This window comes from Nymphalis io, chromosome 15, assembly GCF_905147045.1.
Source record: "Nymphalis io chromosome 15, ilAglIoxx1.1, whole genome shotgun sequence".
NCBI lineage: Eukaryota > Metazoa > Arthropoda > Insecta > Lepidoptera > Nymphalidae > Nymphalis > Nymphalis io.
This window is the reverse complement of record NC_065902.1, coordinates 3,860,799-3,888,110: the sequence shown is the minus strand read 5'-3', so window position 1 is coordinate 3,888,110 and position 27,312 is coordinate 3,860,799. Positions and strand designations below refer to the sequence as shown.

Below are 27,312 nucleotides of genomic sequence, written 5' to 3'. Positions count from 1 at the left end.
TACCTATTCCTTAGAGTTTAATAAAGTTTGTATTAAATTGTTTATTTTTATCCTCACTTATAATACATTACATTAGATAAAAACGGTTGTAATTTTTTTTCTATTAATTGCTACTGCTTTATCCATGGGCAAATATATGCAGCATATTCAAGTGTAAGTCATGCCAAAGACATTGTTGTTCTTGCAAATGGAAATACTACATCTAATATTGTATATAAGGAGACATTACAATATTCAGTATACCCATTTATAATTAATTACTATAATAATAATAATCGCAATAATAATGTTATGTCTAATATTTCTTCACGCTTTATCAAAGCTAAATTATGACAAAATTAATATATTTTGCCCTTTTTATCGCGTTTATACGGATTTTCGATGATGACGCGGGCGAAGGCGTGGGCCAATTGCCAAATCATTACTTTAATATATCTGTGAATCCTGTTATAATTAAATTAACCTAATAAAAAACCTCTTCTATTCTAAAGTATTTCAGAAATGCGACCAGCATACTTTACACTACAGCACTCAAAACATAATGAGTTTTGCGCGAGCATACTTGTAGTGTAGGACCACTATTTCGTGTTCCGTCCTTTGTTATGTTTGGACAGTGCAATTTACAAGTGACAATTTAATTGCGCAGGCAAGACGGAGCATGTGGACGATACTAAGCATTCAATTAGGACGGTGAATGTCAATTTATTCGGATTGCCATAGTTTATCTGTATTTTAAAAAAAAATGTTTAATCGTCAAATGTTATTTATTTGTATTCTTTATTGTTAATAGAAGAAGAACCATCAATACAAAGGCTTACAATTGACGATATCGTACTATATATAAAAAAAAACCAGCCGAATGCCCTTTCTATTTCGAAGTCAACTAGTTAGTAATATACTTGATTATTTTCGTCGCTGTTTATATCACTGCGAGCTTATTGCTTAAAGTTTTACTTGAATACGTAAAATTTGCACAAAAATTAAAAAGGGTCGAATTTTGCTACCGTCCTTGTTGTAAGACTAGTAATATTGGATGCCCCACTAGCCTGTTTCCTTGTTTATATTTGCTCTGTAGGCTTTATAGGTCAGCCGCCGGCTACATATTTATTTCGTTTATTTTTAAATAAACCTCAGTTTAAGCTTAATCAGACACTAAAAATGCAATTTATAAACGAATAGAGCCTGAAAAGCAATGACCGCCAAATGAATATGAAGTTTATTGTGTGATATGACGTAAAAAAATAAATCTTTTTTGTTAAGGATTACTTATATTCTTTATGTTAATCATTTGTGTTTCAGTACAAGTTCAAAGATTAGATCCAATTTTATTGTTTACATATACCTGACTATTTATAATTAATACAATAATTATTAACAATGGTTTTAAAAAATGTAACTAATTATAATTTTAATTCCCTTACCATGATATGAATTTTGTTGTCAGTGAACGAATATTTACGCTTTGTTTGTGTTTATTCATCTTGTCTGAATGCTGCTTCATGTGTATTCGTATACTGAGCCGTATTGGACCAGCCTGCTATTAAGCTTTCCCTCAAGAGTAGAGGAGACCTTAACCTGTTCTCGTGACCGATTTTGCCACGGCGTCCAATCAGATAAGGAACTAGCCAACTGCGCGGGACATGAAGACAAGTGCATTCATTTCCGATGGAAGCAATCAATGCATGATCTGATAGGACGGCAACTTCGCCGTTCCCGGAAAGAGTTTTGGCGCAGAATCAACAATTTTATCTGCTCTCCAAGGTATTGCGTGGGAATGTACAACTTGCGACTTGCTGGCTGCTACTGAACTAATAAGATCATGTTATAAAAACTCTGTGTAATTGTTTTTGTCTACGCTATAATCGCTGGTCTGCCATTGCATTTCGTCGGCGTGGCCGGACGCGCTCGCGTGCACTCAGGTGAAGCATACCGACACCTCAAAAAGCGCGCCTTGTCCACTCGCGCCCAACAAGGAATACATCTACACTAACTATCTCATTCCACATCGAGTCCTTGTATCCTACAAGTACAAGTGCTACTTCGTGTTCACTGGGGGCTCAGCGATGGCAAATGTGGTGTGTTTTGAAGTACTGGCAGTAATTACTGCGGTGTCTAAGAAGAATTAAAGTTTAAAAATAATTTCTCGGTTTTCCTAATTGTAGTTAGTCTGATTGTACTGCATATAATTATCTTGTAAAAATTTATATTGTTGTCTTAAGAGTCCTATTTTTATAATAAAATTATAATAAGTAATTGCTTAATGTATTTTGAGTATTATATATTGTTATATTAACACATTCATAATATCTGTGTGATGTATACACACATACATAAATGTATATTTGACGATTTCAGGCTATGTTTTAAAGTACTCTTACTATCTATGAAAAAATATGTGTGTGGCATTGTTTCTTACTGATTAAAATAGTGTTTATATCAACTCTGTATACATATTTAAACAATAATATTTGTATGTTGGTCGTCTATGAGTTTTGCGTATGCAAAAGGCATAGACAACCAAATATAAGGTACAGTAACAGTAACAGCCTGTAAAATGTCCCACTGCTGGGCTAAGCTCCCCTCTCCCTTTTTTTTTTTTGAGGAGAAGGTTTGGAGCTTATTCCACCACGCTGCTCCAGTGCGGGTTGGTGGAATACACATGTGGCAGAATTTCGATGAAATTAGACACATGCAGGTTTCCTCACGATGTTTTCCTTCACCGAAAAGCACGGGATGAATTATAAACAGAAATTAAGCACATGTAAATTCAGAGGTGCTTGCCCGGGTTTGAATCCACGTTCATCGGTTAAGATTCGCGCGTTCTTCCCACTGGGCCATCTCGCCTTTTTTTATATATAAGGTACGTATATCAAATGTGTACGCCTGGGTACGTTCCGGCCAAAAATATTAGATTTTTACTTTGTACTTCTTTTATGTCAACCTTTATAGCTAGTAAACGATAAAACTTTGTGACGTCGGTTATGGATGAAAAATAAAATAGTCCAGACACGTCTACCGCCCACTGAAAACAATATTACCTATTCAAAACGTCGGTAAAATTAGCTCCTTGAAAATAATAATTACGCTCTTCGCATCTTAATTGACGGAGAAGTATGTGCCATTAATAAGCCCATCGTTTTGTCTGTCTGTATGTCTGTTCGCTCTGATCATAATGAAATAATCTTTTACCTTTTTTTCTTATATATATCACTATAAAGAGATTCTACACATTTCAAATAACAATTAAATGGTCTTGATTGATATAACAATTACGAAATACGTATTAATGTTATTCTGCACAGGATTATATAGTCGATAAGCTCGGAATTAGTATTCGTTAATGTTCATATAGGAGATATAAAATTGTACATAAATATAACAAGCATATTTTTGATTGATGAAAAAGAGGGCACTGAGTTTCTTGCTAGCTATTCTCGGTAGAATCTAAATGCCTAACCCTAAGCTAAACCTAAGCTTTACGTTAAAATTATTCTTGAATGTTATATATTTTGACTTTGCATAAATTAAATTAACGTTTAGAAAATTTGTTCTAACGACCGTTAAATAAAAATACAGTGTAAACTTCATATAACGACACTGAAGGGACAGTGCGTTTTATGTCGTTATTGAGAAAGTGAGTGAGTTGTCGTTAAATGATGAGAAGAAAAATCAATATTATAATATTATTTACTAATCAAATATAAAATTTACAAACAACAAACATTAATAATATATAGGCGTATCAGTAGAGATATTAGTTAAATCCATCTCATGTTATAATTCAAACGTAATTAAAATTAACGGCAATCCAGCGTCCAACCACGATAAATGGCTGTCCGTTTGACGTTCCGCCAGAATGTAATAACAACAAAAGTCTGCTATCACTCTCGTCTCAAATTCAATAGTCTAAATCAATTACGGCACCACAGTCTCGCCGACAAATAATTTAACTAGATAACAACGCTTATTGAATTTTGTTTATTGCGGGCTAGATAATAAAGCAACAATCTTTTGTTGTTGTCAATGTACACAGCTGCAGTTCTTACTAATTTGGGCAACTTGGAAAGTACTGTTTATTACTTAGTATTGAAATATTTTTACCACGCGTTCTTACCACAGGGCCGAGATGGCCCTGTGGTAAGAACGCGTGAATCTTAACCGATGATCGTGGGTTCAAACCCGGGCAAGCACCACTGAATTTTCATGTGCTTAATTTGTGATTATAATTCATCTCGTGCTTTACGGTGAAGGAAAACATCGTGAGGAAACCTGCATGTGTCTAATTTCACTGAAATTCTGCCACATGTGAATTCTACCAACCCGCATTGGAGCAGCGTGGTGGAATAAGCTCCAAACCTTCTCCTCAAAAAGAGGAGAGGAGGCCTTTAGCCCAGCAGTGGGACATTCACAGGCTGTTACGGAAATATTTTTGTCGTAATGCTACTTAGAGTGTATCATTGTATGGAAAACAAGCTAAAACAACCAAAGTCGAGTGATTTCGTCGCTTTAGGGAGTTTGTCGTTAAATCGAGTGGCGTTACATGGAGTTTACACTGTATCCTAAGAATTACGCAGATTAAAATAGTTGCTATATCGCTTCAATGTTGTGTTTCACAGCTCCACCGCAATATTTACAGCTTCTTTGATCTGGGCGTCTGTAAATACGGCGCTCGTTATTTTGCACCCAGTTAATTTAACTGCACAGCTTTGGCTTTTGTTGTTGCATCGACACGTGTCGAAAAGATTTTAACAACGCCGTGCCTGCTATTCATACTTGCACTTTCTCAATTTTAACTAAAATTTTACCCGTTATACTTAAAAATAGTTGCCCCTTGAGTTGTCTAAAGTCTGGTAAGATAGTAAACAGTAAATATTCTGTTCAGATCCCACTGCTGGACTTGTTCTACTAAACTCTTACTTACTTGCGGTACTTATTCTACTTAAACTCTTAGTTATATTTTAGGAAAAGTTTAGTAAAATTAAATGTCTAAGTATAAAGTATAAATATATTATATATAAATATTAAATATAAAGCTTACGATTTTGTATTAATATACGAAAAGCATTTTTTTTTTTTTATAGATTAGGAAGGCGGACGAGCATATGGGCCACCTGATGGTAAGTGGTCACCAACGCTCTTAGACATTGGCATTGTAAGAAATGTCACCCATCGCTTACATATCCAATGCGCCACCAACCTTGGGAACTAAGATTTTATGTCCCTTGTGCCTGTAATTACACTGGCTCACTCACCCTTCAAACCGGAACACAACAATATCAAGTATTGCTGTTTTGCGGTAGAATATCTGATGAGTGGGTGGTACCTACCCAGACGAGCTTGCACAAAGCCCTACCACCAGTAAAAATGCATGATTTATAATTTAAATTTCAGAGTCTTATAGATTATGTAAATCTTTAGAATTAATTAATAATGAACTACTTATAGTTCCCGAGTGAGTGCTGCCCTAATCCTTATTCAATGCCCGTTAATATTCGTTATCCTTTTGCGTATGTTTCCGTAAAATTATGTCTTTAAAACATATAAATATATTATTAAAAGTATTCTTAATATAGGTATATGTATACAAAATTTAAAAAAAAGTAATCAGTTTGCAACGGTTTTAAGCGTCGAAATACAATTTCTATGCATATTGTAGTCAGTTCCGTTTTAAAAAAGTAAACATTTTCAGTGGTGGCACAGAAGCGAGCAGAACGTGGCTTTTTTACTCATAATCTAAGTGCAGTATTATTATGGACAATTAAGCGAGCTTATTAGTTAAGTTAATTTGGCAAGTGTGTGCTGCCATATTACCCTATGTATATCTACATAAATATGTCATTATATACATTTTTTTCTATAGTTTTTAGAACTATACCTTACCTTACCGATTTATCAATCTCATATTCTTTATCCAAAGGTTGTCTGGAATAATTCGATCTCTTAACGATAAGACCGCCTGTACTATCATTTTGTAATAAATGTAATTATATAATAATACTAATAAAATATAGTTTTGTTTATAACTTTTTTTTTCATTGTTCCATAAAGCATATTCTGTTGCCCTTAGTCGAATGAAAAAATTAAACAAGTACAATAATTTGTAATTTAAAAACAAGTGCTAATAAAAAATCATAATAGTCTACTCTGTATGAATACAGATACTGCTTGTTTTTTATATCTTCTAATATTACTAAAATACTGATTAATATATGTCAGAAATAATAAATTTAAGCGGGTATACGACGTCACTTATCAGAATAGCAACACCACACAAAGTGATCTATGTCATATAGGTTGGTTGGTTGTCAGACGTCAAGTTGTGACAATGTAAGATGGGTGCCTATTTTATTGTACAGCCGAATGATAGAAGTAAGAAATATGATGGTGTATCCGTCAGTAGTGCGCGTGATCGTTTGTTGAGTGACACACTTGGATTTTTGGTCTCTTGCTCTCAGGACAGCGCCAGAGCCGGATGTACGCACTGACTGATATAATAAAATCAACATGTTGGACGACAATGGTGGCCATTTACATGACAATCCATTTGAATCCGCGACATATATATATATATATATATATATATATCATACATATCATTATATATATATATATATATAATGATATGTATGATATAATTGTTATGAATATTGAAGTTTCCCGATTCTTTGAAAAACGCCATGTCGCAAAAGTATGATATACCTTAAAATATGGAACAGCTGAGGGATCTATCTATCTAGAAAATTTAAATTATTCACATCGATCAAACTGATAACGAATGAAAAGCATAAACAACACGCGTCGATCATATAACCAATGAAGAACCGGATAGAAACGCAGGACGTACTTGAACTTTCTCCAAAATTAAATAAATAACCTAAAAATTACAATTACACTGACTCACTAATTATATTAGTCAGTATATTTTTAGACACAATTGATTGGCGATTCAGATCATATAGTAGACAGCACGTTAGCAATGTGAAAATGATTAACTTACTTTGTAGGCATCCACTTTCTGTTAATCTGCTTTTTTACTATAAAAATGGCAAACATACTTACTTATGCACACCGTTGTTAAACATTTGACGTTCAGCATGCATTAATATAAATTATGCACCGTCAAAGATCCAAACGTTGAATATTTTCAAGAGAGACGACAAAATTGCTAATTAACTGAAATTAGTTGAAGTGACTTGGATGAAACCACATCAAAAGGCACCACGAGAAAATTTCAAAAAGTAAAGTAAAAAAAAAGTGATAGAGGATGAGAAGTTTGGGAGCTTATCTCACCATGCTCTAAAGCTTGTTGGTTACATATGTGGCTGAATATCAGCGAAATAAAACAAATGCAGACTTCCCGAAGCCCAGTTGGATATTTACAGGTTATTATTACATGTTTTGGGACGAAAAGAGAGACATTCACATAACATGAAAATTAACTATTGTTAGTCAAATAAATACATTACATAAACACTCAGAAGTCCTTTTAATTAAAATTACAATCGGATTCAGATAAAATATAAAAGGCTCTTTACAATATTGCTTAAAAGGAGAGATAATCCTAATATCTACTATTTTCATAGTAAAATACATTTTGTACAGGTATTAATAAATAATTAATTAGATATTGAATTTTCCCCTATGGAAAACTTATAATTTAACTTGTTTCCGATTACTCAATTAAGGGGAGTGGGGTACATTTATCCTACCTTTCATCTGCATATCAGGTACTCTATGTCCCTTTGTTTACGCCTGTAAACGTATGTGCAACATTTCATGTTGATCGGTTAAGCAGCTAGGACGTGAAAGCGTAACAAATAAACAAACAAACAAACACTTTTGTTCTGACTCCTGCCTAAAACTCGCCAAATATTGTTAATTTACTGAAATAAACCATTTTATTTAATTAAACAAACTCACTTTCGCTATTTAAAATGTGAATAATTAAAATTATACTATTTTTTCATGATACATTAGTGTATATCATGACACGAAAATGTGCATTCTGTTCGTATTATATTATTTTTCCATTTATAAGCTTACGTGTGACATTTCCGGTCGAAGTAAATTCGATTTACGAGCTCAGTAGGAACTCTGCCAACAACGGCTACACGGGACGTATCGCAAATTTGACTCCGTTATGTAAACTATGTTTTATCACTTCATTGGGATTGCAGTAGTAAAACTTCATTATGTATTATTGTTTACAAACAATAAATGTGTAACAGTATCGTGCGTGAATGTAAAATTATTTTTATATTTTTTATCACATACAATTCATTTCCGCATGGATTGTATATGTGATCTTAAGCAATGGCGGGTAAAAATTAAGGCGAGACATACTGTGTCCTCGTGTTTGGAAGCCTATTTGAATATTCTTGGTAAGACTTTGTGCAAGCCCGTCTGGGTAGTTATCCCTCACTCATTATATATATACTACGGCCAAGCAGCAATACTTAATATTGTTCTTTCGGTTTGAAGGGTGAGTGAGCCACTGTAATTACAGGTACATGGGACATAACATCTTAGTTTCCAAGATTGGTAATGCATTGGCGATGTAAGGAGTGGCTACCATTTACAATCGGGTGGCTCATAAGCCAGTCCGCCGACCTAATACAAAAAGTTGTTGGAAGGATCTGAACCATCACCGTAATAGAAGGCCCTGTTTCGTTTTTAATAAAAATAGGTATAATATTGAAAGTATTAAGCTCCTACGCTATCGTAAATCGAATTATTATAACTGGCAACTTTGGATGACAAATTTTATTATCATTGTCTTATAGCTAATTAAAACTTTCTATATAGTACAATAAAACTGACATAGCTTTCATGGATACTAATTACTGCATAAGTCGACTATATAATAAAATAAGTGATAAAACGAATTATGAGTTCATAGATGCCTTGATCCATAGATTATACAATAACGAAAAACAACTTTTTTTTTAAATAAAAAAATAACTTAATAGTGTATGTCTGTTAATATGTAACGGTTCCTGGAATCATTAGTCTTTGATTATACTGTAGGATACACGAAATTGTTTTGCCCGTAGCTTAACGTTGAAATAATCTTGCTCAATGAATATTCAAAAGTTCTTATAGAGTTCAACTTGAATAGAAAATGTAGGAAAAGATAAAAAAGGGGCCGTCGCGGGACGCCCGGCAGATGTTGAACATCGAAATTGATAGATATAAAAAAATAGAATAAAATATACCAATAAAATAAGAAATATGTTATAAAATATATAAAAAAGGATACCTACCTTAATAAACTTAATATATTTTTCTTATTATTGTAATACTACATAGTAACGAAGTATATGATATAGACGCCGCGCACTCACAAGGGAATAGACATTGGCGGCGAAGAGGGGTCGTCACGGCATAAGACAGCGTGTAACGTACAATAGGAAGTTGAGCCTAAGCAACCTACGAGTACCTCCAATACCACTAGCTTACGTAAACTGGGCCCAGTAAAGACACGTCTTTAGACCACCTATTTATACGTCTTCCATAGGTTACCAGTTGCTAAAGAAACCAGGTAGTGTCGTCCACACTTATATATATGATGATAGAAGTCACTGAGAGTGCGTAAAATATCGACCGGTCAGTTCGGATATCGACGAGAAGAGTATGGTTCAACGCATGTGGCGCTGTAGTCGCGCGTGTAACCAATAGGAACGTCTATACGGTTTAATCCATTACCGTAACCGTAACAGCCTGTGAATGTCCCACTGCTGGGCTAAAGGCCTCCTCTCCTCTTTTTGAGGAGAAGGTTTGGAGCTTATTCCACCACGCTGCTCCAATGCGGGTTGGTGGAATACACATGTGGCAGAATTTCAGTGAAATTAGACACATGCAGGTTTCCTCACGATGTTTTCCTTCACCGTAAAGCACGAGATGAATTATAATCACAAATTAAGCACATGAAAATTCAGTGGTGCTTGCCCGGGTTTGAACCCACGATCATCGGTTACGATTCACATGTTCTTACCACTGGGCCATCTCGGCATTTTTCAATCCATTATGAATGAAGAAAAACCTTAAACTAATTCCCAGAAAAAGAAATAAAAAACTATATAAATCTTGTTTCTAAAGATTGTGTTGTCTTTTAAATTTAAACAAAAATAATAATTAAATATTTAGTATAAATTCGGATAAAAAAATAATTAGAAATTTATTCCGGTTCGGAACAGAGCGTTTGCTGTTTGCCGTCACTCCGTAATGAATGTTTCACATCAATAATCTCCTGCTTAAGCTGTCAATCAAATAAACTGTCAATTGAACGCAACATCACCTCAGCATAGATTCAAATGAATTCGATGTCAAAAGGAAAGTCTCGATGATGTGATCAATGTCAAATATGTTCAACTGTAGAAAATGTGTTTTATTTATTCAATAAATGTACATGATTTGTATTTTTTGTTGTTGTTGTTTTTAAAGCTAAAAAGAGTACAAACTCATAGAAATATTCAAATTATCTAAAAAAAACATGTAACGCAACCTATGTATGTAATGTTCGTAAAAACGTAATTTTGGTGGCTAGAAAAAAATACCAAACATAATGCGGTAGTATTAAAGACAACGATATATAATAATGCTACAGGACAATCTTTTAGAAGGCGTGTTTTTGCTTTAAATTTGTAAAGTATATTTTGTTCTTTTTATTTTAATAAAAAAACTAATTCGGGTACTAAATAAAATTTCAAAATATTTTAGCGTCTTTTTATTTAATCTCATAGACTTTATTTTAACACAACAGCTTTTTGACTAGAATAACAATTTTGATAAGTACCTTAAATATTTGAGATTAAACAACGACAATTATATTCCATAGATACAATTAATAAACTCTACGATCAAAATATTTCACAATTATCTATTTAAATTTTCAATACAAACATCAAAAGTGCTTCTAGCTAGAAAAGCCCTTTGACTAAAATCGTTCTAAACATTTCTTTTTTATTTAACTCTCTTTTAATAATACAAATATATTTTCATTTATGAGACAAAAGAGAAGCTTTACAAATTATTTACATTTTAAAATGTCATCAAAATATCAGATTATTTAAATACATACGTTGTATTATTATTATAAGCATTTATTATTTCAACACTTCTGATCACCTGGAATGTATATATATCTAAGTAAAAATAATGACTGAAGCTCGCATCGTCTTCGTACACTAATATCTTTACATACTTTCCCTAATTGTTTTATATATATATATCAAGTATTTTTTCGAAATGTCTCCTAGTATTTTGGAAAGTATATTTTTATAAATGTATTGTTTTAATAATGAGATCACCAAAACTCCTCATATCGAGGAGTACGTAATGCTATTAACTTCCCAATGTCTACTTAAGCTTTACGCACTACACTATAGGCGTAGAATCCAACTTCTGGACGGCGGCAATGTATAAAAGCGTTGCATATTGTGTTTTTCCTAACATAACGTAACATTTTATATAGTAGTGACTAGTTCTGTGCAAATCTCATTTCATCTAAATATTATAGTGATATATTTAAGCCTCTGTAATAACAATCTTCATAGAAATCTATAAGAAAATAAATAACAAAAAATATATCCAACAATCTTATACATCTTTCTAAACCTAAGGAATACTACAGAAGAGTTTATAGAAGTACGCACTAAATGAATACTTCGGCTTGTAATAAAGCTAACGATATGGAGGAACCCTGTAGGATAAATCATTACGTCTACGATAGAGTAATAAGAGATAGGAAACAACATTTGGTCACAGTTTGGTCGGAAAGGTCGAGTATTAACAAAATATTTAAAAAATAATTGAATTTAGTAACAGCGAAATTCGACTGAAACGCACGCACATTTATTGTCTTCTACACATAACAATTTACATAGCGTTATATATAATAAAAAGACCCGTTTTATAGAACATCGTTCCCAATGCCGTGTGATCGTTGAGGCCAAGAGAGAAGGAGCTGTTCGTCTGCAGCACTATCGCCATTAAGGTTCTCTGTGAGGGCAGGAGAACAAGACATAGTGCCTAAAAGAGCACCACTAGATCGTGAATGCTGTCTACAAAGTGGGCGACGAGATGGCGATTCGCATTCGTCAGACATTGCCCTAGTAACTGTAATTCGAGGTGACTGACGTCGTCTGCGTTCTCTACTTATACCTTCTTCAAGTCCGAGCGCTCGACCGAGAACAATATGTGGTGGTGCCCTTATCAAAGGAATTGCAGAAGTCCGCGGCTTATGAACTTCGTCTTCTTGAGAATCTTGGAGCATGTTACAAGATGCTGCACGCTGTGCAGGTCTCTCTGAACCTCGAGATCCCATTGCCGCTGCATCTGACAGTCGTCTAGTTGTCGGCGGTCGTATACAACCAGAACCAGCAGATAAAGAAGGTCGTCTAGACCCACAAGCACTTGGCGTTCTTGCTTGAATCTCCTGGGTGACCTCACTTTTTGTCATTCGTTTTCTTCTATAGTTGCGTAGAGAATCTTTGAAAGCTCGACTTCGAATTCCATATAAAATCCCGTTGACAGGTGGAGCTGCAGCTAAAAGAGCAGCTGCTAGAGCAGCTAAAGATTGCGGCGGTACTGCGATAGCTGGCCATATTAACACGCAGTAGTATGGAAAATACAAGATCGCTAATGATCCGAGAGGTTGTAGAACTGCTGATAAAGCCCGTCTGCGCGGAGGTGGTGGAGGAGTGAACGGATTGCGTTGATGAGTTACAGTGACTTGTGCAGATAATGTAACTTCATATATTGCCGCTGCTATTCTATGTCGGTGATATCGGGCGATACGCAAGATTTTGAGACTGCAAAGGACAACGAGCGCGGTAGGTAATAATAAAGTTAGCAACGCGTAGACAAGACAGAATCCCAAAGCAGCAGGGCCAGCACCACAGTCAGGAGTACAGCTTCCGAGACCGATACTGTAGACTAACGGTGGCTGAGCTACTGCCAGTGGGGCCAGAAGTGCAGCGAGAGCGATCCAACCGCCAGCAACGCAGATGATTACCTGTAATTATACAACATATAAAACATATTGTTTTCCAAATATAATATTTGACTACATACGTTATAATGTTTGACTATATAATTGCGTTACAAAAAAGTTTACACAAAATATTCCACTTGATTTATGGTATACATAAGATAATTAATCAAGCGGTTGTAACAGCGGTTTTAATTGTTATTTGTCATTACTATATCTTAGTTAAATAAAGCGGCGCGTATTGAGTGATAATAAAAAAAATCAACCATATCCAATATCCTTACTAATTTTATAAGTGCGAAAGTGAGTTTGTTTGTTTTCTTGTTACGATTATTCTAACTTCTTAATCAAAGATCAGTTGGGAAGTGAAGACATGAATTTTTTTTAGGGGTAATGAAAAGGACATAGGATAACTAACTCTTCCCCCGGAAAGTAATACAGATATAAAAAGCTTTCACGATGACAATGTTTGCTTTGCTAATATAAAGCAATAAAAGAAAAAAAATATTTCATCACCTTTTTCGCAGAAACAATAGCCGCATAGTGCAATGGTGCAGCAATAGCAGCTGCACGATCAGCATGTAGACCACACACAGTCCACAACTGAAGTGGGTGCAGTGCTTGAAGTAGCGCTCCGCAAGCGCATGTAGCTCCCCCACTGCACAGCGCCGCTCCACTGGCCAGCGCACCCACTGCTCCCAAGTGTACCAATAGCACGGATGAAGCTGAGGCTGGCTGTTGGCAAAATGACAATATATCATAAATAAATCAAAAAAAACATCGATATCATACTTTTTGTGTAATAAAACTTTTTGAATAGATTTTAATATCTGGTGTAAAATAATACTACTTTATCATTATTTGTATCCTTTGAGTTACTTTTGATTGCGTGAATAGAGATCATTTAATTTTAAATACAAGCAAAATGTAACATACATAAAACAAATATTTGAACACAATTGATATCGAAATTTCATTTGTTTCAAATTTTATTAAAATATTATTAAAACCACGTCAAAGATTATAGAAAAATAAAATATAATATTATTATAGAAAGATATAATATAGTAATTATGCAAATATATGCCCTCTGTATTTTTTACTTTTCCACAAAAATGGCTCTATAACTTTTAAAAATAGCAGTCAAACATTGCTCTTAATTGTTTTCCATAAAAAGTTTATCTACGTAATTAAGCGCTTCTGCGGAATTTCTCTGTCCAAGGCTTCACTTTTCTAAATCAAAACATAACTCGTGGTTTTAATGGAATTTCTTTAATGTACATTTAATTAAAAAAAAAACGTTTTGAAATTAGAATAAAAACAAGGTGCAGTTTAAAAGAAATATAGTGGAAACAGAATTTTAAACGTTAAAGAAGCGCTGTCTTGTATTCTTCATAAAACTTAAATTTTTAATTAGGAGTGGCTGCCGTCCCGAGGGGTCTGTTGTATCCATGCTTTAATTAATAAAGCTATGTAAGTAACGTAAATAGAAGTCAAAATGAGGTTATGTGTAAAGGCCAAAAATGTATCAAATATTCAAGGAGCCTCCGAGAAAGGTTGGTAGAAACTATTTGTACAAAATTTGACGGCCATTTTGTTACGTTCATATTGTAATAAAATTATGAATTTTAAATCAATTAATAGCGACTAGTTGGATTATTCTAAAAAATCAAATTATTATAAAAAATACGTTTTAAATACGTTGCATACGTTTTTTTTTTTCTAAGACTGTTTTTCTAGTCTTTATTAATACCATCTGACACGGCACGTTACACTCTGATCGACAGTCACCACTTTCTGGCGTTATCATAAGAGGAGACCTCTCGGTGCCAATAAACACCTTGCTGGAAAATCGGTTTTGGATGGAAGTGGTTTTCCTCAGCGAGAGGTGAGTACCTCCGCGAACCTACTGCGCCCTCTTATATATTTTGCTAGTATATTTATTAATACTCTTACTGATGAATATATGTGTGTTCTAGATCCAGAAATATTGTTATTTGTGTTTATTGACGACGTCTGTCATTTTAATATTTTATTATTATAATATAATAATATTTTATTAATATAATATAACATACTTTATATCCCATACACAACTGAGATGGCCCAGTGGTAAGAACGCGTGAATCTTAACCGATGATCGTGGGTTCAAACCCGGGCAAGCACTATTGACTTTTCATGTGCTTAATTTGTGATTATATTCATCTCGTGCTTGACGGTGAAGAAAAACATCGTGAGAAACTCTGCATATGTCTAATTGCACTGAAATTCTGCCACATGTGTATTCCACTAACCCGCATTGGAGCAGCGTGGTGAAATAAGCTCCAAACCTTCTCCTCAAAAAGGGAGAGAAGGCCGTAGCCCAGCAGTGGGACATTCACAGGCTGTTACTTTACTTGATATCGATGAGTATCTGTATTATTATAACTATTCTATAAGTAAAACTCGAAACTCAGCGCCGAAGGCGGTTGTGAGTTGTAAGAAAGTTATAAGCGACATTGACCATAATAATTATGACATTTCAAGAATACAAGCAACGAAATAGTATATGTCTTTAAGTCGGTTGTCAACATTTCGCGGGAGAGCAGTAAATAGAAGTATGAGTATTATTCGTAAGATTATTGTCCATTTCTTCGACTAAAGAATAAATCCGATTTTTTTTTATCCTTAGTTCAGTTTAGAAAGACAAAACCAACTAAATATCAATCTTCAAAATCTAAAACCCTCACTTGCGCCCTCGGTGGTCATGTCCAAGCATGATTATCTGACACTTGATGATATTAATTAAACTTTACCTTTAAAACGAGCACTCGAATACGATTTTCTATGACGCGATTACTCTGTGTATTAATTTAAAATCAAGTAATATCTTGCTGACTTGTATTCAACCGTGAGATTCATGGCATATGCACTTAAATCGCAGTCCTAGATACATTATCGAATATTTTATTATAATTATAATTGAAAAAAACATTTCGATGTTTTAATGGGGTTTTTTCATTATGGAGTAGTGCTCGATTTTTTGTGAATTCTACATAACGGTACATAGAGTGTCTATGTATATACAGTTCATATTATTATGAATCTACATGTTTATGTAAAAAACTGAAAGATTTATAATGATATTATATATATTGTAGATCAAAATCTCGCCTTGACTTGTTGTGTATTAATTGGTATACTACAATTAATAAACTAACAGAAACACACTATATTTATATAGAATGGAAGGCGTACGAGCATATGGGCCACCTGATAAGTGGTAAGTAAGTATATAAGGTAAGTGGTCACCAATGCCCTTAGACATTGCATTGTAAGAAATGTCAACCATCGCTTACATAGCCAATGCGCCACCAACCTTGGGAACTAAGATTTTATGCCTGTAATTACACTGGCTCACTCACCCTTCAAACCGGGATACAACAATATCAACAACTGCTGTTTTGCGGTAGAATATCTGATGAGTGGGTAGTACCTACCCAGACGAGCTTGCACAAAGCCCTACCACCACCTACTAAATATTTATAATGAATAAGTAAATAAAGAAAATGTTTATGTTAATTTTTGTGTGTTTTCTTATTAAATATACACATATTTAATAAGTTTTAAATTTTTTGACAATTAGCTAAAGGTGGCAACTGAAGAGTCCAAATGTCCTAATGGCGTATAAGCATTTCTAAATATGCACATACATATTTGTAAAAAATAAGGAGTTTTTAAAAAAGCACCACAGTCGTGGATTTGCAAATGAATTTAAATCCCTCACGCCGGGCCATTTAGTCGTATCAACTTGGTATCATTGTATGATCGACAAAGCAAACCATGCCATTTGGATGCATTCTAAGTTCCATGAGTGTAGGTTTGAATGTATCTACTATATTTTTGTTTTTTATATTTGTATCATTAAACAACATTAACTTATACTTAGGTAAGTCCGTTTATGTTTAATATAAGTATATATAGGCGTATCAGTAGAGACATGAGGTAAATATCTTCCGTTAGGTAAATCCATCTTATGTTATAATTCAAAACCAAAGAATAATTCAAACGTAATTAAAATTAACGGCGATATATGGTTGTCAGTTTGACGTTCCGCCAGAGTGTAATAACAACAAAAGTCTGCTATCACTCTCGTCTCAAATTCTACAGTCTAAATTGACAGCACCACAGTCTTGCTGACATATAACATAAAATTTTAGGAAATATAATATTTTATTATTTACATATACAAATACATATACAGTTAATTGAAAATGGATAAAATATCCAAAATTAAGATCTTATGCCCTTTAAAATGCACTATACGTAGCGCTTGGTCACGGCAGTTCGTATTTAGGGCAAGCTAGATGCATCCTTTATACATGACAAACTGCAGTTACGTTCGATTGTTCCAAGAGACGCGAAATAGCAAGTATGCAAATTGAATCACGATGATATCGGACATTTTGCCATTCAATAAACTTTATTATGGTATTGAAAAGACCGATAGGCGAATGATTTTTTTTTAACAAAGATATGTAAAATGACGATGAAGACCATAATTTTTTTTATTATTTGCAAATAGATGTTTCACCTGTTATGCGTACCTTTCATTCGTAGCAAAACCAAAACAGCTGTTGTGACGCAAATTTATTTAATAATTGTTGAATAAGTATGAAAAATGGCTAACCAAGAGTGTATCATATCATAATATTAACGAAAAACTATGGTAAAGTTACGTGAGGATCCTGCAAGGGATAATAAACAACATCTTATGAAAACAAAATATAAAACTTCGGCACAAGCAGTTTTTGGACGTAGCATATTTATGGAAATAGTAACTTAAACACAACTAGTAATATTAAAAATAATATAAAAGTCACCAGCTCTAATCTAAACATTGGTAAAATATTAGATTAACAAGCGCGGATAAAAAAGGATAGGATTTGACAAAAGCAAAAGTTTACAAAGTAGGAGACTTAATTTAAATTGCAAAGGTTACTTATGTCAATGGCGGAAAAAGTAAACGAAAGCGCAATGGTTACGGCCCGCCTAGAGATGTATAAATTGCATGTTCGATTTTGACCCCTTGGGCTTGTCGTACCCACTTCTAGCACGTTACGTTAATTGGAGGTAAATAGAATATTAGTTAGGAATGATATTAATAGTAGTAAAGAAAATTTATTAAGCGCCAAAAGCTTTTTATCGTTATAAAAAACCCTAGAGGCAGCACTACATTATATTTGTAAATATAATAATAATAATAATAATAAAATCATTTATTTCGACCAAACAAGGATCATATATACAAGACAATAAATAATAAAAAGACAAAAGTTACAATAATTATATTTTACGAATTTGACATATTATAAATTAGATTAAATTAAATGAAATCAAATTAAATCATATACTGAATAATCCATTTTTTGCCTGAATGACCTCTAGATTTTCGATTATACGATTATTTTAAAAATATATAACGATTAGAGGACATTTCGTAATTATTTTCTATCGTTTTTTTATGGTTTTATGTTTTTGAACAGACACAAAATATAATGTAGTTTAAATACAATATTTTATATTAAACTTTGATTTGTATTTACTCACACAAACGAAACGATTAGCAATTTTGGTGTATACCGCCTCTTAAATCAAAAAGGTATCTATGTTAAATAGAGAGAAGACCGATTTAAAATTCTAAACAATTCAAATACCTTTTTGTAAGAATTGCAAAAACGTTTTATAAATGCTTACAACAATATTATTATAAATGTTGGTGATATTAAAATGTCAAATATTTTATATTCATCTACAAATAACATAAAAGGTTGCACCTGTCCCGGATATAAGAGCGTTAGCAGTTTCCGTAAGCAATGGAACTTTCCTATGTCAGTTTCCGTTAGCCCAGATTTGAGAAATAAATGGATATATTTTCTATTTCTTTTATTTCGTGTTATTCGACCGAATAGCCATAAAAAAGATATTATTTCAATTTATTTACAGATCTTTAATAATTTGATCTTTGTATTATTGGAAAAATAAACTTTAGAACCGCAACGAAGACTTGCAACGAAAAGTATATTCGGCCTCTGACCGAATACGGAATTTTCGGCAACTAGCGTGGCCGGATAGTCAATTAATATTCAATAAGCATTATATTACTACCAATGTATGTTCAAGATTAATAAAAATTATATGATTAATTTACTGTGATATTTTTTACGCCTGTTTTTAAGTAATCTGTATCAAACCGAATAATGACTCAATATTCGGTATTCGGCAGATAATAAAAAATGGGCGAATATACCAAATACTTATTGCAACTCTATTTATTTTTACAAAATAAGAATATTTAAAAAAATGTTTCAAGCTAATAATTTAAAGAAAAATAAATAAATAATTTAAATTAACTTTTGAGGTCATAAAAGAACGAAAAATTACTCTTATAACTTATTATTTTTTATCTGTAATATTTATTAAGATCTCTATATGAAATAGCACTTGATTTTATATGCAGCGCACCGAAGTTTCTAAACTATCCGTAAAATATGAAGAGGTCTTATATTGTGTCCGATCGATAGAATGCATCACAGATGTAAAATATATTACGTGACGTTTGACTCAGTGTGAATAACTTCATCACTTGTATAGAAATGTAACGTGCAATTATTAGAATTTAATCATAATTATGCGTTTGATCATAATATATATTTATTAATTTGGAAATAAGAGAGTCGAAATAATAATTTGACTCTCATATAAGTCATGCAAAATGTAAGTTACCACGACAAAAGTCATTAGCGTATTATTAGCAAAATAAATCTTAAACATTATTAACATTTAAACGAAGCTAATAAGAAAATCAACCATATTTTTCAATGTAATTTTTATGAAATTAGAATAGATAAATCCCTTGAGTTATAATTTATTTTCGCATGTAGGAAATATGTATTTCATTTCATTCATTTCATTCATTTCATATACAGTCATTATTATACATATCGATAACTGAAACTCAATAACTGCATCTAATTCGGAACTTCTTATTATACTTATGTAATGAAATTTAATCCGACAACGTACAGATCTCCTCGCGATGTTTATTAATTCACCGCTGAATATGAAATGAATTGATTACAACACACACTTTTGTATCTCTAGATTTGAACACGGAATCTATAAAATAATCTATCTCTGCTCTTTAAAATTGATTTGTTTAGCATAATAAAACGAGCTATGAATAGTACCTTATTGAAGTACAGAAATTTCAGTAAATATGCGTTTATATACATTTTACCGTTAGACCAGTATTTTACCCAAATTAACTGAATCCAAATTGCGATACAGTATAGTGGAATAGTATACAAATTTGTAAACTGTTATTTTTTAATTATTACTATATGTATGTTAATAAACGTAGATAAATATACCTACAAATATTAATTTCCAGTTCAGTTGTGATATATCAAATCGAGTATAGTTCAGCATGTGCTGTATATTCACTTGCTGTGGGTGGATGGTCGATCTTATACAGAGGTAACTGCACATTAGATAATTTAAAAAGAAAATTAAACTCAATAATAAAAATGTTGCTGATTTGACTATATAATAATAATAATAATATCCTGGGACATTTTTCTCACACGGCCATCTGATCCCAAATCAAGCTTGTACAAAGCTTGTGCTATGGAAACCAGACAACTGATATACTACATAATAATTACACCCAGACTCAGGACAAACATACATGTTCATGCACACAAATGTCTGTCCTGGGTGGGAATCGAACCCACAACCTTCGGCGTGAAAGGCAAGTATCTACCAACCACGCCAACCGGCTCGTCAGACCGTTAGTTGGTTTTTTATTAAAAAAGAAGGTTTGTAATTCAATAGACCAATAGACCGTTGCTAGTCGTCTTAATTTCATTTCAGACTTTGGACGTTCACGATGTCTTGTTGTATCAGCTCGGCGGTCTGCTGTTCGTTGCTAACCGCGTCCATGTCGGGCGTCGCCCTCGGGTACAATTACTCTTTAGCCGAGTACATCGATTTAAAAGGTATTATTTTAATTAAGCTATAAATAATATAAAGTTTCCTAGGTTTATCTTATCTTAGGTACTTCAGGTATCTTGGACAACTTATAAGTTTTATTCAAATTGATATTTATGTACGTGGATCGAGATGTTTCGCTATTTATTTATAAATAAAATTTTAATAAATAATTGTTATATAAGTACATTATTAAACAACATTTTATGTTAATACATAAAATTATAGAAATTAGGCCCTAAATTATTATTATGTGATTATTGATATAGCTGGTCATATTATGTACTAAAAGTAATGCAACATTTTACGCAACCCTTAGTCTAGCTCTTTGAGTCGTTATCACAGTAGCTAGAACAAGTATACCCGAAGATTGTGGGTTCAAGCTCTAGCAAACATCATGCAGTTTTCATGTGCTAAAAATATCGTGTGGAAACCATTTGTCAGATAAATTACAACCCCGTCCACCCAAGTACCACCTACACGTCAGATATTCTATTGTCCTATCTACATATTTTATAAAAAAACCTTCTGTTCGAGAAGAGCGGACTCCTTTCCTCGTTGCCAAACAGTGGGATATTTAAATATTTTATTTACGACTTTGTATAAGTAATTAATAATTACAAACGCACAAGTTTCTAAATTCCGTTAATACAATCAAATAATAATGACAAATTTATTACACCTAACGAACTGAGGTTACAATGTAAAGCACATCTTGAAGCAAATTAGAAAACTCTGTCTCATTTATTGCCTAACCACGAAAGATAACAATTTATTACAAGTAATGCTTATATAAATTCCAACAATATAATATACAATTACGAATTGGACTTGACTTTCAAATTATCCATGAAGTTTTTACTTAAGAATGTAGGTATGTTTTACTAGTTAATCCAGATTGAAGCTGCTACCTTTTTACCGCTAGGTGAACGGTTAACCGTTCAGCGATTGAGGGCTTAAGCTGAAAATGTTACAGTCAGAATCTTCTTTCGATTAAAACTATAATACTTATGTTCACATAATATGCCTAGTGACATCAAATAACTTAATTATTATTTCTTTCAGAAACGAATGTGTCCGTTTATTTGAAGCGTGGTATTTTCGACGACGATATCGCTGATGACATGGACTGGAGACGCAGCGGTCACCAGCCTGTGGGAGGTCATATAGGAGAAAACAACCGTTGGTCATTTTCATTTTATACTTCACCCGCGTTAAAAGGTAGCGCTCCCGTGTGTTGCAGCGTAATGTTAAGCAGCCTATAAATTGGGTTACCAATGGAAACATCAAATCCGATTCGGATATTAGGCTTATTAAACAAACAAAGTATTTAACTTTATTATAATCATAATACAGATTTTGTATGAGTCTCCACCTATTGTATTATAATGGTACGATGCTAGAACTTTTTTCACTAGTCTCAAGCAAAAGTGTACTTAATTTCAACCCAATTTAATGAACTAATTGGGTATAGACACATGATTTTTATTTACAATATGTATTATATAAGTTATTTATTTCAAAAACACAAGAGAAAAACGTAGCCGTCACGGTAAGCCCGGATTGAATTGATGGTCATTGAAATAATTGATAATTAAAGAAAACATATAAATAAATATATATTTCTTATTAATATAATAATACGAGTATACAGCAATGAAGTATATAGTAAACGCCCAACACACACAAGGGAGTAAAGAACGGCGGCGGAAATGTCGGCATACGAGAGCGTAATGCCGTTTGCTGACTCGGCAATGTGAGTCGGTCTTATACCCAAAGCGCGGTAACAGAAGTTTCACATAAAAAATTTATATTAAGAAGATATTTATCAAATTTCATGTACACAAAAGTAATTGCAAAAACGGGGTTATCTGTCAGCCATATCAAGGAATGTAGTAAACTATCAGCCAAACCCTTCGTCATTAGACAAAATCAAATGATTTCAAAATCAAATAATAATTCATACTTGATTTTAAAACACCGTGACACATTATAGTTTCGGCTATATTTTATTTCTCAATAAACTTGGATCGGGTCCAATTCACATTTCTTAATGATGTTATATATATTCCAGTTATGACTGGATCCAATGATGAAACAAGCACCTTGAGGTCAGGCAGACGATTGGATGACTCAATATACGAGTCTAATGATCGAAACAATTTTGAGGGATCATTAATGAGATTGACAGCGAAAGCTCCCGATCCGAGCCCTTCTGCTGAAACTTCTGAAGTGCCACTAAGCGAGGTAATTAGCAATTTATTCTCGTCTACATTTTACATATAAACATTTTACAGATTACTATTAAAATTAAAGGTGGATTATTTTTTTTGGGGCGGCTAAAAGAGCCAAAGTCGATAACCCTTATTGACAACTGCACCCTGCGATTTGATAATCTGAGTAGAAACAATGAACAGATGTTGGTTGTTTTGTATAACAAATGCTTTTTTGCATATATATTAAAATGGATTGTTGTTTTAAATAGTAGTTAAGTTTATTCCACTGGTTGTATATTACGTAGAAACAATTCGTCATATGCATTTTTCCTTATAGCACGAGATTAATTATACGCACCAATTCACGTGAAACCCAGTGATCTGGTAGAAGTTGCAATCATCATTTTTATTTTATTTACATAATACCTTGAAAGTTGATACATATTCAAATTGTTATATAAATATGCTTGTATGACTAAAGTTCCTTAAGGAAGGATCAATGACTCAATGTTTTGACTAAATGTTTTACAGCATATTTTCAATGTTAATGTAAGTTCATTCTGTTTACAATATGTGAGAAATAGTATACGTATTTCAGTTAATAAAGGACTATCCGACGGGTTCGCTCGATCAGCTTAAAGCTGTTCAAAGTGCCATTAATATGAGAAAAGCTGCGGCTTTAGCTCGTCGAATGAACGACAAAATTCAAAAGGTAAATTTATTATGTTTCGGAAAACGATTTAACGAATACATAAAAAAACTAGCACAACGTTATACAAAGAAAAATATATTGTAGCAGTAAATTTTCATATGTAAAATATATATCAATATTTATCTGTCTTGATTGTATAAAAAGGTTATTTAGCTGAGTACATCGATTTAAAATGTATTATTTTAATTAAGCTATAAATAATATAAACTTTCCTGTGCTTATCTCATCTTAGGTACTTCAGGTATCTTGGACAACTTTTAAGTTTTATTCATTATGTATTATAGAAACTAAGCCCTAAATAGATATGTAATTATTGATATATAATACGACCAGTATTATATATTAAAAAAATGCAACATTTTACGCAACCCTCCAAGTCTAGCCATTTGAGCCGTTATCTCAGTAACTAGAACACGTATACCCGAAGATTGAGGGTTCAAACTCGGGCAAACATCATGCAGTTTAGACGAATCAGATGGAGATTTGGAGGATGAAGCGCCATTAAAATCATAAAATTTTTTCTAAGTTCGTAGTAATGTAGAGGTGATTGCGAAACGAAGTATCCTTTATTTCCATGCCTTACAATTGAGATTAATATGAGGAAATTAATAATAATTTTCCTTATGATACATTTATAATCTGAAACGGTTACAAAACCGATTCAATAATTTTGAAATTAGCCATACGATCTGGGATATCTTTTTGTTATATTGACACAATAGTTTTTAAGCATAAAATTTCCAGACACAGTTTCAGAATGATAGAAACCAGCCGCAAGACTTAAGGGATATAAATAATAGGCGTGCCATGAAGTTTGATGTTCCACCTTTTGAAGACCCTTCTACTATTAGTTCGCTCCGAGAAGCCGTTCCAGATACAAACATAAACGATCCATCAAAGTGGTTCTTACCAAAAATACCCTACAATAAGATTCCGAAAGATATTCTTTACGCAGATGATTATGCGAGCCCTACGTATCCACAACCGGTTACACCGAAACCGGGTCCTATAAGACCTACTAGACCAAAACAGACACCTAGAACTAGACCGTCATCTACCACAGTAGTAGCACAAGTTCCATCTAGAAGTGCCGAGCCAAATCTACCTAAATCTATTGATGAAGAAATGGAATCATTCAAAGATAAATTTATAATTAATAAATTAGATACTGCAGGGTAAGTCATTGCTTATTGATTTTCATTTCATTCACTTGCGTTTTTTATTTTGATTTACTAGTGTGTGCTCATAATTCACTTCGTGCTCAATCGTTAAGAAATACGTTTATGAGGGACTGCTTGTTTCAAAAGAAATTTTGCTAAATTTACATATATCCACCATCTCGCATTGAAGCAGCGTGATAGCATTAGCTCTAAACCTCATCAAAGGGAGAGAATTCTATACCCATTTGGACTTTTAAAGGCTATTATTTACTTTTAATTTTACGTTTTTTTATTCGTCTATGACCTGTTGATGTATCTTTTAGGATGAGCGATGATGAATTTTTGAAAAAAATAAGAACGGGGGCCAAGAAATCCGATGATGATTACGACGAAGATATCAAAGGTGTTCCGCTAAGAAGGAAAAGAAGCAATGATCTATTTTTCACCAGTAATAAGTCAAGTCATAAAAGTACTAAAGAAAATAAAGAAGACATTGTTGTTGGTAGCAGTACCCTAAGAATATCTTCACAAGAGACACTTATAAAACTACTGTTTTCTTCAACAATTTCTTGATAATCTTTTGTTGCTCGAAACTGTGGTTTGTATTTAGTTTGGTTTATTGAATCGTTTTTTTGTCCTCTTTGTGCGTTTTATATTACAAAAATAAAAATATGTTAAGTTTGACTGACTTTGTCTTTACAGGTATTTGATACATAATAAATCTTGTTATGCGTTTTATACACACGCAAAAAATCTTGTCCAAAGTAAGACGACTATCTCTATTTTCTTTCTATAGATGAACTAAGGATATGCATCTCCTTTATAAAATCTTTGAAGAAACTTTTAGCAATAACTGAATACAAATGTTCATTTTGTACAAAACAAAAAATGTGCAAAGATAAAATAACGTTTTGTGGATGATTAAACATTATAATATAAGAATTATTTATATTATAAGAATAAGTAATTATTTATTCTTATATTATTTCATTCGTCGCGTATTTTAGAATTACTTACTATTACATTTTATTTGTAACTAGATATTCGTTCCTATTTCGTAAATTAATTCTACGCCAACCGATTTAAATTACTTTAAAATATGGTAAGCAGATACCCGGATGGAAACAACCGGTTCGTTACTACTATATCACCATATCCATAGACCATATCATACAATAACGCTGTAACAAATATTATCTTTTTCTCACACCATCAAGTTGATCAAAAAAAGTGAATTAAAGTTAATTATAATTAAATGATTGACGCCCGTGATTATGCTAGGCAACACATTTGCGATTTATGTATGTACATATTATCTAACATATAAGCTTATCAAATAATAGATGAGGATAAGTATTTTAATAACTTTTTTTTTATATAGAATAGGAAAGCGGACGAGCACATGTGCCACCTGATGGTAAGTGGTCACCAACGCCCATAGACATTGGCATTGTAAGAAATGTTAACCATCGCTTACATCACCAATGCGCCACCAACCTTGGGAACTAAGATGTTATGTCCCTTGTGCCTGTAAATACACTGGCTCACTTACCCTTTAAACCGGAAAACAACAATACAAAGTACTGCTGTTTTGAGGTAGAATATCTGATGAGTGGGTGGTACCTAACCAGACGAGCTTGCACAAAGCTCTACCACCAGTAAAAACTTGGTACTACAACTGAGAGTTTCTTGACGTGAAATATTTTATCAGGTCGATTCGGAATTTAAAGCGACCTGATTCGAATCCCAATTCGATGTTCAATATGAGACAAAATCGTTGCCGTATTAAATCTTTCTTATCTGAAATCGTAAGAATAAATTGAAAGAATTTAACTGCAAAGTGTCGATAAATAAACGTAATCTCTACGTCTAAGTCGAGAGGTTCGTTATCCTCCCTATTTCGGACCACTAATCGGCAGCTTAACGCCAACTTATCCAGTACGCTCGCCTACTCCGAGAAATATTAGATACTTGGTCGTCAAGAATAATAATATTATTCTAGTAACTAATCAAAACCGTTTTTTATTATTACTAGTATTATTATTTTTAGTCTCCTTACATATTAACTGATCTATATAAAGTTATTACTAGCATACAGCAGTAATCTATATGTTTTTTTTTATTTTTACATATGAACAGTTCCTAAAATAGTATATTTTGAGCTGCATATTAAATAATAATTTTTTTGTCAAATTTATCGTC

General features: G+C 33.0%; 3 protein-coding genes across 5 annotated transcripts in view; 2 read left to right on the top strand and 1 right to left on the bottom strand.

Moving 5' to 3' along the window:
- Positions 1-27,312, top strand: part of LOC126773636 (sec1 family domain-containing protein 2-like) — a 157,841-nt gene that overhangs the window by 98,805 nt on the left and 31,724 nt on the right. Inside the window, exon 10 of one of the 2 annotated variants that reach the window (XR_007669757.1) lies at positions 2,609-2,627. The exons of the other annotated variant lie outside the window; for it this stretch is intronic. The gene's annotated coding sequence lies outside the window, so the exon portion shown is untranslated. Of the gene's footprint in view, positions 1-2,608; positions 2,628-27,312 lie in introns of those variants that run through there. 2 annotated transcript variants of the gene reach the window in all.
- Positions 11,173-27,312, bottom strand: part of LOC126773643 (uncharacterized) — a 102,769-nt gene continuing 86,629 nt past the window's right edge. The window contains exons 3-4 of the mRNA XM_050494646.1: positions 13,508-13,726; positions 11,173-13,015 (exon numbers count right to left, since the gene is read on the bottom strand). Coding sequence (XP_050350603.1) covers positions 11,912-13,015; positions 13,508-13,726 — 1,323 coding nt within the window. The 3' untranslated portion in view covers positions 11,173-11,911. The remainder of the gene's footprint in view (positions 13,016-13,507; positions 13,727-27,312) is intronic.
- On the top strand, positions 19,608-25,884 carry LOC126773649 (uncharacterized). Of its 2 annotated transcripts, XM_050494658.1 has the most exons (9): positions 19,608-19,747; positions 20,424-20,509; positions 20,906-21,030; positions 22,088-22,204; positions 23,097-23,269; positions 23,837-23,950; positions 24,695-25,125; positions 25,434-25,708; positions 25,813-25,884. In XM_050494658.1, exons 2-8 carry the CDS (start codon positions 20,460-20,462, stop codon positions 25,681-25,683), a joined length of 1,260 nt encoding a protein of 419 aa, XP_050350615.1. In that variant the 5' UTR covers positions 19,608-19,747; positions 20,424-20,459; the 3' UTR covers positions 25,684-25,708; positions 25,813-25,884. The 2 variants fall into 2 exon arrangements, with proteins under 2 accessions (XP_050350615.1, XP_050350614.1); XM_050494657.1 differs by lacking the exon at positions 25,813-25,884 and having other exon boundaries at positions 25,434-25,785.

Bases quoted from the DNA above. Each gene is read 5' to 3' on its own strand.
- LOC126773649 (XM_050494658.1), top strand. From the start codon at position 20,460: ATGTGCTGTATATTCACTTGCTGTGGGTGGATGGTCGATCTTATACAG. The intron at 22,205-23,096 runs GTTGGTCATTTT...TATATATTCCAG, and splicing joins TCATATAGGAGAAAACAACC to TTATGACTGGATCCAATGAT. The intron at 25,126-25,433 runs GTAAGTCATTGC...TGTATCTTTTAG, and splicing joins AATAAATTAGATACTGCAGG to GATGAGCGATGATGAATTTT.